The sequence below is a fragment of the Ranitomeya variabilis genome, chromosome 1, assembly GCF_051348905.1.
Source record: "Ranitomeya variabilis isolate aRanVar5 chromosome 1, aRanVar5.hap1, whole genome shotgun sequence".
Lineage (NCBI taxonomy): Eukaryota > Metazoa > Chordata > Amphibia > Anura > Dendrobatidae > Ranitomeya > Ranitomeya variabilis.
Window position 1 is genome coordinate 502,191,855 of NC_135232.1, and position 14,758 is coordinate 502,206,612.

The following is a 14,758-nucleotide window of genomic DNA, read 5'->3' on the forward strand; positions in this document are numbered from 1 at the left end:
TTTAACACTTGCTTCTCCTTCTCTAAAAAAAAAAAACTTGCTTTTCCTGTTTTAACACTTGCTTCTTTTAACTACCAGTCATCTCCCCTCTTCACAACATGTAACAGGCAGTAGGCAACTAAAATATGTGACGGTTCTTGCAATTAAATGACCAGCAGCGGAGAGACCCTTCTGCCGTCTTAGGGTATGTGTCCACGTTCAGGATTGCATCAGGATTTAGTCAGGATTTTTCATCAGTATTTGTAAGCCAAAACCAGGAGTGGGTGATAAATGCAGAGGTGGTGACATGTTTCTATTATACTTTTCCTCTAATTGTTCCACTCCTGGCTTTGGCTTACAAATACTGATGCAAAATCCTGACCAAATCCTGATGCAATCCTGAAAGTGGACACATACCCTTACAGATACCAAGAAAACCGGACACGGTCAGGCAATCTGCACAGGATACCCCGAAGGACACAGGTAAAGGCTACAGATTATAAATAATCAGCAGACTTACCGTGTTCTGTTAAGGAGGTGATCAGTCTCCAGGTTCGGGGTATTCCGTGCGTCCTGCTGTTCCACTCGCCGGTCCTCAGGGTTCAGGGCTCTCCTCTGCTGGCCCCAGGTTGGGCGGCCAAATATGTTGGGTTGAACAATTAATAAAATGTTCAATTCTCTAGTTGCCTACTCCTTGCCTAATGGATATTGATCATGTGCGCACTAAAGAAATACACCAGACAGACACAGTCAGATGTATACTCTCCTTGATCAATCTGTGGCTCAGCTCCAAGAAGGGCTTTATTTGGTTTAAAACACAAGCTTATATATTTCCTGTAAGGGGGCTCCGTTAGCTCTAAAATGGGAGTGATTGGATGTATTTCATTGGTTAGTGGGTTGGGCAATGAGCAAGTCCATGGGCGTATCCATGAGGTCATCAGGGTGGGTTGGTCCATGAGGTCATCAGGGTGGGCGTCATCTTGGATACTAGCACATGGTCTGCTGATACAGGAAATGGCAGCCATCTTTAGGGTCTCATTGATCATCTTGGATATCAGCACATGGTGTACTGATACAGGAAATGGCAGCCATCTTTAGGGTCTCACTTTGATCTGAGGAAACTTATGTAAGGTTAAACAATACACGTTATGCGTTGCTTCTCTCAATCTCTTATGTCTTATGTCTTGAGGTTAATTAAGTATTTGATCTTATGGCTCTCAACATTTGTAATTACGCTATATCATATACGAGTTTCACTTTTTGTATTGAATAACAAATAAATTAACTTTTTGATGATATTCTAATTTTGTGAGAAGCACTTGTATGTCTGATGCGGTTAGGACGACTGCTTTCAATATGTCCATTGTACCACGTCATTTTTCACAGTTGCACAAAAGCAATTTGTCCACGTTCACATTTAAAGGAATAGTAAAGGTCCACAAACAGTTACGGGAAGCAATTTCAAAAGAAAAATGCTAAATGGAGAGTCCTTTTGGATTCTTATGCTAAATACTAGAACCCTATCAGGTCTTGATGTGAGACAAGACAAGATTTTACAATATATGTAAGGGTCCTTGTTATTGTCCCGTTTTCCTTCTACATGCTTTTTTTGTTCTAATTGCATATGTCCTCAGGTGTTAAAACTGGTTGAGTAAATTCAATTGATCTGCAACCAGCATGTGACTGATATTTAATTCTATGTATAGACATTGTGTTATCATGACTGAGGCCGGTTTCACACGTCCGTGGCTCCGGTACGTGTGGTGTCAGTTTTCTCACGTACCGGAGACAATGACTCACGTAGACACATTAAAATCAATGTGTCTCTGCACATGTCAGCGTGTTTTCACGGACCGTGTGTCCGTTTGCAAAACACGGAGACATGTCGGTGTTCGTGGGAGCGCACGGATCACATGGACTCATTAAAGTCAATGAGTCCGTGTGAACACGTACCGCACACGGATGCTGTCCGTGTGCGTTTTTCCTGTCATAGGGTTAAAATTTAAAAAATTGTTGCAATACACGGACCCTAAAAACCTACTCACGGACATCACATGGATCCCACACGGATGGCCTACGTGAGCACACGGACACGGATAACTCTGGTACCGTTTTCTCCGGTACCGGAATTATCTGGACGTGAGTGTCCAGCACCACTGGAGGAACCGCCACTGTTTTAATATCTTGAATAAATTGGGGATTTTATTATACTTACCTGCCGCTTTGCTGGATACCTTTTTTTTTTTTTTCCCTACTCTCCATACAAAATAAATGTCACCTGATTGATGGTTCGGCTAACTGCTATCTTTCCCAATTACCCCTTAGTAAACAGTGAGAGAGCCACTGTCATTCATCTATGGCGTTGGTTTGAGAACAAAATGGATGGCCAGTCAGAAACCAGATTCCAAATCCTTAACTCCCCCAACATCATCTGTTGAGCAAGAGTTTGGAGGCCCCCCACACATATTGGACTGTCGGCCGATATTGGTGGGCTCAGCCATTGTATGGCACAATATAAGCCCCATACACATTGGACTAAAATCGGCCAAACCTGTCTATCAGCTGACAACCCTTGTAAGGGGGGCCTTCATTTGCCAATCACCTGAGTTAAGAATACAGAGTGATAGAAATCATTTATCAGAGCAACCATTTAAAGAGGTTCTGTCGCAAATATTCAAGATAAAAGCATTTAACGTTCTTCTCTTACCTTTTAGTTCCTGAGGATGAAGAAACGAAGATGTTTGCAGAGAAGTTAGCTAGCTTTGTGGCAGATGGTGGTCCTGAGGTTGAAGCCATTGCTTTACAAAATAACAGAGAAAACCCTGCCTTCAGGTAACATATGAACAAATATATATATATATATATATATATATATATATATATATATATATATATATATATATATATATATATATATATATATATACACACACACATACTGTTTAGACAACATGTACATATTGACTAATGTAGATTCACACTCCTATGGAAACTCAGCAGTCATTCTCCCCTTTGTTATGGAGCAAAATGCCAACTACAGAGTTGATGAATAGGATATTGTCTGGTCTCAGACTTAATACACAATTTTTTTTCTGTCCCTTGAAGATTTTTATATGACACAAATGGCAAAGGTTACCAGTATTATAAAATGAAGGTGGAGGAATTCAGGCGAGCCAAGCAATCTTCAACGGACAATCATACCTTATCAGATCTTAAGCGTAAGTTAGCCCCAGCTTCTTCACCGATGATGTCTACTACTCACCCCCCCGCTTCCTCATCTACTACTAGTCCACCAACACAGCCACAGTCCACAGAGCAAGCATCTGCAAAAAAGAAGAGAAAGAGTCGGTGGGGGCCTGAGGAAGACAAAACTGAGTTGCCTCCTGTTGCTGTGATTAATGAGCCCCCCGATACCACCAGTCTTCTAACAGGTGAGATGGCTTTAGAAAGCGTATATGATTGCTACCCAGGTACTGGATTCAGAGCCTAATTTCCAATTCCCCTTGTTTTATTTTTAGTCCAGGATTTGAAAGGCTTAGGATATGAGAATAGAAAGCCAGTGGGATTGGTTGGGGTCACGGAATTATCTGATGCCCAAAAGAAACAGATAAAAGAACAGCAAGAGGTAGGAAACTTTACTCTTCTGTATAGTGAACGGTGAAGAAGCGAATCTGCTGACAAATGATGGTTTTCCCTTTAACTGTAAAATAGGAAAGCTATCCTTCCCTGGTGCGATTCTTTTGTAATGCAACCAGATCCAGGCAGCCACAGAAATTTGCTGTCTACCATTGTGTCAAAGGCATAAAAGGGTGAAGGTCAATTTTAGACCAGCTAAATGTATCGTGCAATTGTATTGTGTAGTAAGTAGTATTATTATTATTTATTTATTTATTTATATAGCACCATTGATTCTATGGTGCTGTACATGGGAAGGGGTTACATACAAGGTACAGATAACACTTACAGTAAACAAACTAACAATGACAGACTGGTACAGTGGGAAGAGGACCCTGCCCTTGCGGGCTTACACTCTACAGGATGTACAGGTAGTACATTGGAAATGTCAGTTTACATATCTTTGGATGTGGGTAAACTATAATGCTCAAGTAATATGTTCCATTACGTTTCAGTGTTTTGTTTTTTCTTCATGTTAGTGCTACGAGATCCTTCATGTAGTCTAATACTGATACCATACTCTCCTCCTGTATTCCTAATTCTCTTTATACAGATAATAATGAGCTGCAGCAAGTCTTTTTCTCATTCTTTTATTAAAGGGCAGTCACTCCAGACTCAGCTGGCTTCTCTCACTTCACTTCTCTTGCAGGGCTATGGAGTTGGTGGTGGAGTTGGTAAGCCAAACCTCTGACTCCCGACTCCTCAATTTCCCTGACTCCCGACCCCACAGCACTGGTCACTACTGAGCATGTACGTAAAGTGCAGTACTGAGTCATCTCCACTAAAAGCAGAGATCCTTAGATCAGGAACAGAACAGACATTTATAGGACATTTCATCACTTTCCCAAATTATTCTGAAAACATTTACAGAGTTGGGGTCGGTACATTTTTTTTATGGACTCCACCAAAATGGACACTGACTTCAACTCCACAACTCGGACTCCACAGCCCTGCTATTGAGAGAAGCTGAACATCTCTAGTCAGCACATGACCACAAGTATGCAATTCGCATGCATGCGGTCACATAACCGCACACTCGCAATATTACTACCAGGAAATTGTAACAGCGTGCAGACCACTCGCTGTCACAAATCAGCAGTCTGCAATCCCAAACTTGGACAAACCCATTAATGGATGCCTTTTCTTTTTCAGTAAAAAAACTAAACAAAACTAGTACTGCCGCTCGGATGACGCCACTTGTCTCTGCTGAGTATAAGCGCTGCTGCCTGCTAATTCCTATTCATAAGAGCGGACACTATGCACAGGGAAGATACCGCAGGGACAGTCCAGCCCCTGAAATGAACATCACTGATGACACTTTGTTTCAGGGAGGGGGCAGAGGCTGTGACAGTGACCACGGCCTCTACCCCTGTGATGATGCACTGGTGATACTCAAATGAATTGTCAGATTATAAATCGAAAAAAAACTACAATAGGTTAGACAGTGTAGTTCTGGAATGGTAGAGAATTTATAAAGCAAGTATGTTAGAAAACAGCTTAATTTATGGGACTAAATAATAATCTTTTTATATAGCGCTAACATACTCTGTAGCGCTTTACAGTTTGCACACATTATCATCGCTGTCCCCATTGGGGCTCACAATCTAGAATTCCTATCAGTATGTCTTTGGAATGTGGGAGGAATCCGGAGTACCTGGAGGAAACCCACACAAACACAGGGAGAACATACAAACTCCTTGCAGATGTTGTCCTTGGTGGGGTTTGAACCCAGGACTTCAGCGCTGCAAGGCTACAATGCTATCCACTGAGCCACCGTATTGAGTTAGTAGTAAAATGTATTTGCCTTTTTACTACCCCTTTAATGATTGCATGCTTACATATCTCGCCATTTTCTGTTCAGATGCAGCAAATGTATGACTTGATAATGAAACACAAGCAGGCCATGCAGGATGTGCAGCTCTTGTGGGAGAATGCTATGAAACAACATCAGCATGACTATGACAGTGATGAAGAAGTTGATAATGAACTAGGCACCTGGGAACACCAGTTGAGAAGAATGGAAATGGGCAAGACAAGGGGTAAAGTAAATGGTGTCCTCTTGTAATATCTGTACATGTAACCGCACACACAGCGATACAAAATGCTATGTGGCAACGCAGATGGATTGAAAGCACATCTACAGTATGTGATCACATTTTCTTTTCTCACAGAATGGGCAGAACAGCTGACCGAAATGGGTCGTGGTAAGCATTTTATTGGGGATTTCTTGCCTCCAGATGAGCTAGAGAAATTTATGGAGACATTCAAGGCTCTTAAGGTAACAGTGTGAAACAACTTTGTAGGACAGTGCTACAACTTGCTGCTCAAACAGTTTGATTTATCAAACATGCAAAACTTTAATAGATCATTGAAAAGTCATAAAATGTGGTGGTATTTTTAGCCATATTTGCACCCAAATTGTTCGTTTGGGTGAGGACTAAAGTCTAGCACAACAACATACAGTTATGGCCTCAGATATGGAGCAGGTGACTGCTGTAATATACTGTTGGCATCCCTCTGAGGGTTGGCATTAAACAGAATGCCAGTCCCTGCTGTTTGAAGGGATCGTTCACCACTTTTTACATGCTAAACTGGCTACATCATGATCAAGTGGCCGAAGAGCTGAATAAAATGTACCGTAGTTCTTTTTTTATTTCTCATATTTGTTGCAGAGATATCGACTTGTAAATTTTAGATGCTCTTTTATCCCTATATGGAGTTACCCAATTATATGGCAGTGTCATACAGGGGAAAAGACAAAAAAAACTCCCCCAGAGAAAGTCGAAACGTAATTTTTCAGTGTAAAGTGGAAGACTCTCATGTCTAAACTTATCACACTGAGAGCTCACTGCTGACACTGTCATTACAAGCACCAGGAGAGGGGGAGAGCTCTGCTATATTGTCATTAATTGCCAAACTCTGCATCTATCCCAGGCATCAGGTAATAATGCCACGGTACCTGGCTGAGATACCGAACGGTGTATGCAACACTGCTCACACCCCGCTCTCCTCTCCCTGCACTGTTGTCATTACATTATGAATGATATTAAAGGGGAGAGATTCAGTGTGCGGGCAGCTTGTCGCATACACCTCCATGGATCTATGCCAGCTATCGGGGCATTATTACCCAATGCCTGGCATAGATCCAAAGCGTTGTATGTAATGACACACAGCACAGCTCTCCTCTCCCGATGCTTGTATTGATAGTAAGTAGCTGTGACATCTCAGTGTGATGATAAGGTTAGACATTTGAGGCTTACCACATCGCACTGAAAATGCCAGTTTCTCTGGGGGAGTTTGTGTTCCCCCCCCCCCCCCTCTTATAATTGGGCAACATCATATAGAGGTAAAAGAATGCATCCAGAGAAAAATCTATCAAAGCCCCTTGGTAGAAGATGAAATTTAACATTAAACTTTGTAAGACAAAATCTTGCAATGAAGATGAAAAATAAAATAATTACATCAAGCATGTAAAAACTGGGGCAAGGTGCTGCAGACAACAGTAATCAAGGCATTTAAGAGAGTGACAGAGGAAGGGGACTCCCTTTATTCCTGCATTGATCTTGCCTTGTTGTGTAATCATGGGGTGCCGATGAGTTGCTGTGGAAGATAGGGGCCTAAAAGTGTCCCCAGGTCTTACCATGATAGTACACCTTTGGCCTGACATAGGATGCCTGTATGTTTTATGATGAAGTATTGCAGTGTATTATCAGAGCACTTGAGCTCAAATATTTAACAAAAAATTGTACCGAAAAAAAAGTACAAAACCACTTTCTTTTTCTTTGGGCTGATTTATGATTTATTAGCGGGTGTTTGAACATTTATTTTCACCTTTTATTTTTACATTAATACTGACTGCTAATGTTGGCCCATAATGGCATTACCCTTCATTTTCCGTTTTTATACCATACTATTATGTCTTCTTTTGAGGGGAACGGAGTGGGGGTTTAGGCCCAGTGTATTCTTTGTAGGCACTTTTGTTCATTTTTAAGTATTTGTATTCCTTTGTCTGTGTTAGTGAGAATTAGATACTTTCTGAATGATACTTTATGGTGAAGTAGACTTTCCTTGATTGGGATGAGGATGGCTTGTCCCTTATCACACACCACATTGCTTCTTGGCTATTATTGCAAAGTGTGAAGGACCCCATTATTGGTCAGTAGGGCTTGTCTGGTGCCGCTGGCATCCACTGGTTGATGGACCTGGCAAAGTTCTGTGTCTTCTGCTATAAATGAAAGGCAAAGCAAGTAAATCATATCAGTAAAGTTTTACTTTTCTCTGGCCTCTGTTATAGGAGGGACGTGAGCCTGACTATTCAGAATACAAGGAATTTAAACTGACAGTGGAGAACATTGGATACCAAATGCTAATGAAGATGGGCTGGAAAGAAGGAGAAGGGTTAGGTACTGAGAGCCAAGGTATTAAGAACCCTGTTAACAAGTAAGTTTTTAAAGATGTTTTACAATCTTAGAACTTATGCTGACAAAGTAGAAAAACAGATTCTTCTAGGTTAATTTTGTTGTGGTTGCTCTTTCCTGAAATGTTGTGGAAATTAGTATGTCCTCCAAAAGCGGGTCTTAGTGTTGGGTTTAATGTGACGCTGGGATACAGTTACTGTTTTGTGATTCTATATGGCTGCCTCCTGCACTAAAGAATAATATTTGGGAGACTGAATAGACCACATTGCTGCTTTGGAAAGACTATGATCCTGCACTTTAAGTTCACATATGAAACGGAGGCTCATGAGGACTATAATCCTTACCATATTAAATACATAGGGAACTGTGCTTTGAGTTACTGTGTATCAACCGCATGTTAATAAAGCTTCCATTTATGCAACAAATAAATATACCTACAAAATGAAACAGGCGTCAAGAGAAAAATCGATCACATGATGAGAAACACATGCACCTGTTCACACTTGTCTTTGTTCTGTTTGGAGGTGCTGGTCAGTCTTTTTGGTATATGATGGGAAAAGCGACATCAAAAATGGGGCAGGCTTAATTCATCTGTTACACTAGGGGTGTGGAGCATGCTGCCCAAGCTGAGGCTGTCATCTGCAGCCCAAGGGGTACTGGAGCTTCTGAGACAGCAGAGGATTGTGCCAGCACCCCATAATGTCCTCACGCCAGAACACAGTGTGTTGGAGCCGAGGTGTCTCTTTCCTTCGCTGCTGGTGGTAGGTGAATATGGAGAGGAGGAATTTTTAACCCCTTCCCAACATCCACCGTGCATGTACGATGCAATGAAAGTTGATTCCCGCAAACCACCAAACATATACGGCGGCGCAATGATGGCACCATCTCCCTGTTTTTTTCTGTATAACACACCTGACACCCTGCTATAATGCTCTCAATCTGTACCGTCACCTATTGAACACCTGAGATACCAATGACAATAGTACCAGCGGTATTTACATGGTTATTTGAGGGAGGTGGCTCCCTGTTTAAGCCTATCTCCTTTCCACAACGGCAACCCAAGACCTTTGGGTCAGCCAGCTATGGTGGCCTATTAAGTGAAGTGTCAGTAAAAAAAAACTGACAGATCTAATATCCTGGGGTATAGAAGTACTGCATGATATCAGGTCAGCAAGTAGCCAAGTAAAAGTCCCATAAGGAATAAGTAAAAAAAAAAAAATCTAAAACATGAAAAAAAAAAAAAAAATTTTCATTAAAAATGCAGTTTTAGGTAAAAATGCAACTAAAAATAAACCCCTTTTGGCATCACCACTAAAACTATAAAACTATTCTACAACCCATACAATGAATACCGTAAAAAAAAAAAAAAAACACTTACAAACATGAAAAATGTAGCTTTTTCATTATACTGGTGCAAGAAAAAGGATTGCAGGGTATTAAAAAAGATATATATATATATATATATATATATATCACTGAAAACCTCGTCTAGTTCCACAAGAAATGCAGGCTGTACAAGTCACATTCTTTTCTGTGTGCCCCATTTACCCGGCTGAGATTGACAACCCTGTATTTTAAGGTTACATCATGACCATTATAGCAACAAATCTACTGTACATGTATAGAAACCTACAATGAATTCTTCCATAACTACACCACAGAAAAGCATGAAGGTCAAGTGTGAACGTAAAGGTGCCTAGTCCACGTAACACAATTTTAAGGCTGTGGCTATAATTCTAAATAATAACTCATCTTGCCACTAGAGGGCAATGTAGAATAACCTTTACCGCAAATATATAATTCAGTGGCCTTTATTTATAAAAAATGGCATAGTCTGCGCCCAGTCTTTCATGCACTCACTTCAACACCCCCACACCATCGTTATCAAATATTGCACTTTAATGAGCACAACTTTTAATCATGGTAGCATACCTCCAAATAATAAGAGCCGAAGACCACCGTGTCAGGTGTTTCATCATAACGTAGACATTTTTGAACAAATTAATTCCATGCTTTTTCTAAGACCGCTATGACTTATCTAGAATATACCAATTTTTTTGCACTTGTTTAAGAGCAATCAGAAATATGTTGTACTTTACTCCAAAAATGTTCACCACGCCGTTTTGTAATTTTTACATTTTGGCACTGGTAATAAAAAATGGTGTAATGTCCTATAACTATAAATTTGCCACACATCTTTGCACTAAAATTTGATCGCAAACGCTTTCAATACATATCTCCAGGACAAGTCAAGACCAGTTTTTTAATATTTATCCACTCTAAGCCATCAGAGATCGTAAAAACGGTTTTCATTAGCAAATGTATAAAAACTGTGTGGATTAATTTGTTTTCTATTAGTGGATTCATAGGCCATCAGTTTAATTACTTTTCAGGGAAGTATTCTCTTACTTCTGATCTACAAACTGTCACTTATGCCTGTGTTGCAGGGGCTCTACAACAGTTGATGGGGCAGGTTTTGGCATTGATCGTCCAGCAGAGTTAACGAAAAGTGATGATGAATTTGAAGCTTTCCGGAAAAGAATGATGCTGGCATACCGCTTCCGGCCAAATCCACTGGTAGGTGACATGTGAATATTGGACTAATAGGCCGATTTCTATGGGACAGACTAAAAAAAAGATTTTTGTTTATAGTAAACTTCGAGCAATTCCCATATCACGTGATGGGATGACATCAGAAAATGTATTGCCAAAAAATGATTACAGTTCCAGGGACTAGGAGACTTCAGTGACTAAGTAAATTGGCTTATATCTGTGTTGGCTGTTATGATCCGGTGACCTTGGAGCCGCATGAGACTTTCTCAGGAGTAGGTGGAACCTGTATTGACCGCAAACCCTAAACTGTCACCGCAACTAGAAGTAGCCGTGGGGTGTACCTAACACATCCTAGACACCTCGACACAGCCGGAGGACTAAATACCCCTATAGATGGAAATGGGAATTTTATCTTGCCTCAGGTCAGAGCAGAACCCCAAAGGATAGGCAGCCCTCCACAAATACTGACTGTGAGTATTAGAGGAAAGACACACGCAGGCAGAAATCAGGATTTAGCAAAAGAGGCCACGCTAACGAAATAGGAAAGGATAGGACAGAATACTAAGCGGTCAGTATTAAAACCCTAAAAATATCCACAGCAGATAATACAAAAATTCCACCATCTAACTAAAGACATGGAATGTATATCTGCATCTCCTGAGAATCCAACTTGACTGAAATATCCAAACACAGTCTAAGCTGGACAAGAAAAAACATTGAATAGTACTGAATTGTAAAGCACACCGCATGTGTGCTGCAGAAACAAAACCAGACACTTATCTTTGCTGATTTGGCAGCAGGGCAGGAGGAACCAGACAGAGATGCAAAACCTCCAAGAACAATGGACAACTGGCAAGGGCTAATGAATCCTGCACACCTAAATATCCCAGTCAGAGCTGCAATCAGCAGGGACACCTGCCCAGGATTGCAACCCAGGGACAACTGCATTACTATCAGCAACCACCGGAGGGAACCCAAGAGCAGAATTCACAACAGTTGGCTATATCTATGTCTGTATGCGGATTTATACAAAATGAGAAGCTTCTTATGAAGCTTAACTGTTTATGGGCTAGATGAATACGTTTGGCAGTGATTAGCTTGACTAGTGACACAATACTTTTGTAATAAGGAGTTATGAGAGTCGAAAGGGTGAAACCTACAGGCTGACAATAACTGTATGGGGGGGAAAATGGTTGATCATGTATTCGTTCTGACTACACACTGCATCATGTTAGCAGCACATTCGCCAATTACACAAGACATCGTGCTGCAGAAAAACCTGACTGTTTTTGCTCATTCGTGGATAATTAGTGGCATGTTTAAATGGCCAATTGTCAGCCTGTAAAGCTTTTACTGTTTTTCTGCCTGAGAGTCAAAACAATCAAAATGCTGATTCATGAAACAGTTTTCACCAGAATTCTGGAGTAAAGCTGCTTGAAATTTTTGCTACATTTGGGCCGCGTGAAAAATGCCATTCTTGATGAATTAAGGTCTTGACGGTTTTAGGCCAGTCAGGGCCAGGGAGTGGGCATGGTTGAGCACAGCCAGTGTACAAAACGTGAGTCTTGATGCATCTGGGCCCAACTCTATTTCTGGACAAGCCACTTTATGAATGACTCGGTATAATTTTAGCAGGAATTGTGCTATTTGAAACGGACTACATGCTTTTGTATTGTATTTGTGTTGGTGGTCCAAACTTGTTGGGTTTGGGAGAGTTTATAGGGACTGTCTTGTTTCTGTTAAAAACAAAAGAAAAAAAATCTATGAAAATGACTTGAAAAATTTGTAATATTTGTTTGGCCCTTTTGTACCCCTTCAGATCAATGGGGGTCCCAAAACTCCTACCAATGACTCAAGACTAGTGAGCAGGGCAGAGTTCAGAAGGCAGGAGAGCCGCCTGCCTTTCTATTGAAGCCGCTCCTGCCTTCTGAGCTGCTCACTTTACAACAGTTTTTTTTTGCAAAAGTTTAGTTACTCTTTAATGCTGCTTTCTAACTTTATTTCATTTTCTATTTGTAGAATAACCCAAGACGCCCCTACTACTAGAGGATTGATCCCATCGGTTTCATACTGTGAGAATGTCGTGCAAGAGCAATTTGATTCATCAGTTATATAAAATACATTTATGTTTCAGGTGGCAATCACTTGTTTGTTGCGATGTTTACAAACCTTCATCAGTTTGGCTTGTAACTTACACCCACTTTTACCTTAGTTTATCGTTCATGGAAAACATAGAATTTAATAAATATGTTTAAGCCATTATCTGTGTCTTCTTTTTAAGTTGCATGTGAAGCACATGCAGATTGATCTTGTATCAAAAGTTAAAGAAGCCATGCACCAAATTTTTCAGGTTGAACTGGACACAAGATATACCGTAATAGGCGCTGCCGAGCAGGAAAAAAGTGTTTGTTTTTTTTTCTTTAATTTTGCATCTCAGTTGTGGAGATATAAACCATCAAAGTATTTAACACCAGAACAGTTAATATGTTTTTAAAGTCCAAGTGGGTATTACGAAAGAGATTTCACTGTGAGTATATACTTCTATCTCTGATGCTGACCAATTATAGGCAGGAAGCAATGCACTGGGGAAGTAGAATACTCACACCCAAAATCTTAGAACAGGTTCGGCGTGAGACATGAATTGACAAACTGTCTGCTCTCTTTACTGTAGAGTGATGACGTGCTGGAGAACATCAGATCTGAGTGTGAGTGAAAAACTTTAAGCTCTCATCTCCAGCAGGCTGTATCAGGGGAGAGACTCATTACAAACACTTCTAGTAACTCTCCTCTCAAATTCAAATGAGATTTATTGGCAGGACCAAACACACATTAGCATTGCTAATGCAAGTGTAGTGCTGTGGACTCTGCCCCTTCCCCAATATTGACTGCTGCAAATAAAAGCTGTTAATCACAACCTGGTCTGCTGTGCCCCATAACATGTAATCATTCTGCAGTGATGAGAGCAGGCTTTGTCATTATGTGTCACACAGAGCTTGTTCTATGCTATACTGGAGGTATGCTCGCTTTACCTTTTGCATTCGATGCCTGCTTATGATTATCCAAGCTGGTTGACTTCACCCCACACTGATTGCCAGATATGAGAGCTGAAAACTGTCAGTTAATCACACTCGGGTCTGCTGTGCACCAGCACTTCTCATCACTCTGCAGTGAGGATGGCAGACTGTTATGTCTCACACTAAAGGTACCGTTATACTAAACGACTTACCAACGATCACGACCAGCGATACGACTTGGCCGTGATCGTTGGTAAGTCGTCGCTGGGGAGCTGTCACACAGACAGCTCTCTCCAGCGACCAACGATCAGGGGAACGACTTCGGCATCGTTGAAACTGTCTTCAACGATGCCGAAGTCCCCGGTTAACCAGGGTAAACATCGGGTTACTAAGTGCAGGGCCGCGCTTAGTAACCCGATATTTACCCTGGTTACCATTGTAAAAGTTAAAAAAAAAAAAACACTACATACTCACATTCTGATGTCTGTTACGTCCCCCGGCGTCCACAGTGTTAAAACTGCTTTCGGCAGGAGCGCTTGCTAATGCTGCGCTGCTGCCGAGAGCTCCCCTGCACTGAAAGTGTCAGCGCCGGCTATACAGCGGTGACGTCACCGCTGTGCTCTGCTTTACGGCCGGCGCTGACACAGTCAGTGCAGGAAGCTCTCGGCAGCAGCACAGCATTAGCAAGCCGAAAGCAGTTTTAACCCTGTGGACGCCGGGGGACGTGACAGACATCAGAATGTGTGTAGTGTGTTTTTTTTTTTTGTTTTTTTTTTAACTTTTACAATGGTAACCAGGGTAAATATCAGGTTACTAAGCGTGGCCCTGCGCTTAGTAACCCGATGTTTACCCTGGTTACAAGTGAACACATCGCTGGATCGGCATCACACACGCCGATCCAGCGATGACAGCGGGTGATCAGCGACGAAATAAAGTTCTGGACTTCTAGCTCCGACCAGCGATATCACAGCGGGATCCTGATCGCTGCTGCGTGTCAAACACAACGAGATCGCTATCCAGGACGCTGCAACGTCACGGATCGCTGTCGTTCTCCTTGGAAAGTTGCTCAGTGTGAAGGTACCTTTAGCCTGTTCTAAGCTATTATGGAGGAGTGCTGCT

At 41.5% G+C, this 14,758-nt stretch overlaps 1 protein-coding gene across 2 annotated transcripts in view; it reads left to right on the forward strand.

The window, feature by feature from the left end:
• The window catches only part of SUGP1 (SURP and G-patch domain containing 1), a 230,459-nt gene extending 217,574 nt beyond the window's left edge, over positions 1-12,885 (forward strand). For both annotated transcript variants that reach the window (XM_077252428.1, XM_077252420.1), the window contains exons 7-14: positions 2,694-2,811; positions 3,085-3,410; positions 3,498-3,604; positions 5,516-5,693; positions 5,826-5,932; positions 7,949-8,094; positions 10,520-10,649; positions 12,645-12,885. In XM_077252428.1, the coding sequence (XP_077108543.1) occupies positions 2,694-2,811; positions 3,085-3,410; positions 3,498-3,604; positions 5,516-5,693; positions 5,826-5,932; positions 7,949-8,094; positions 10,520-10,649; positions 12,645-12,671 (1,139 nt within the window). In that variant the 3' untranslated portion in view covers positions 12,672-12,885. The remainder of the gene's footprint in view (positions 1-2,693; positions 2,812-3,084; positions 3,411-3,497; positions 3,605-5,515; positions 5,694-5,825; positions 5,933-7,948; positions 8,095-10,519; positions 10,650-12,644) is intronic.
• Positions 12,886-14,758: the final 1,873 nt, after the last annotated feature.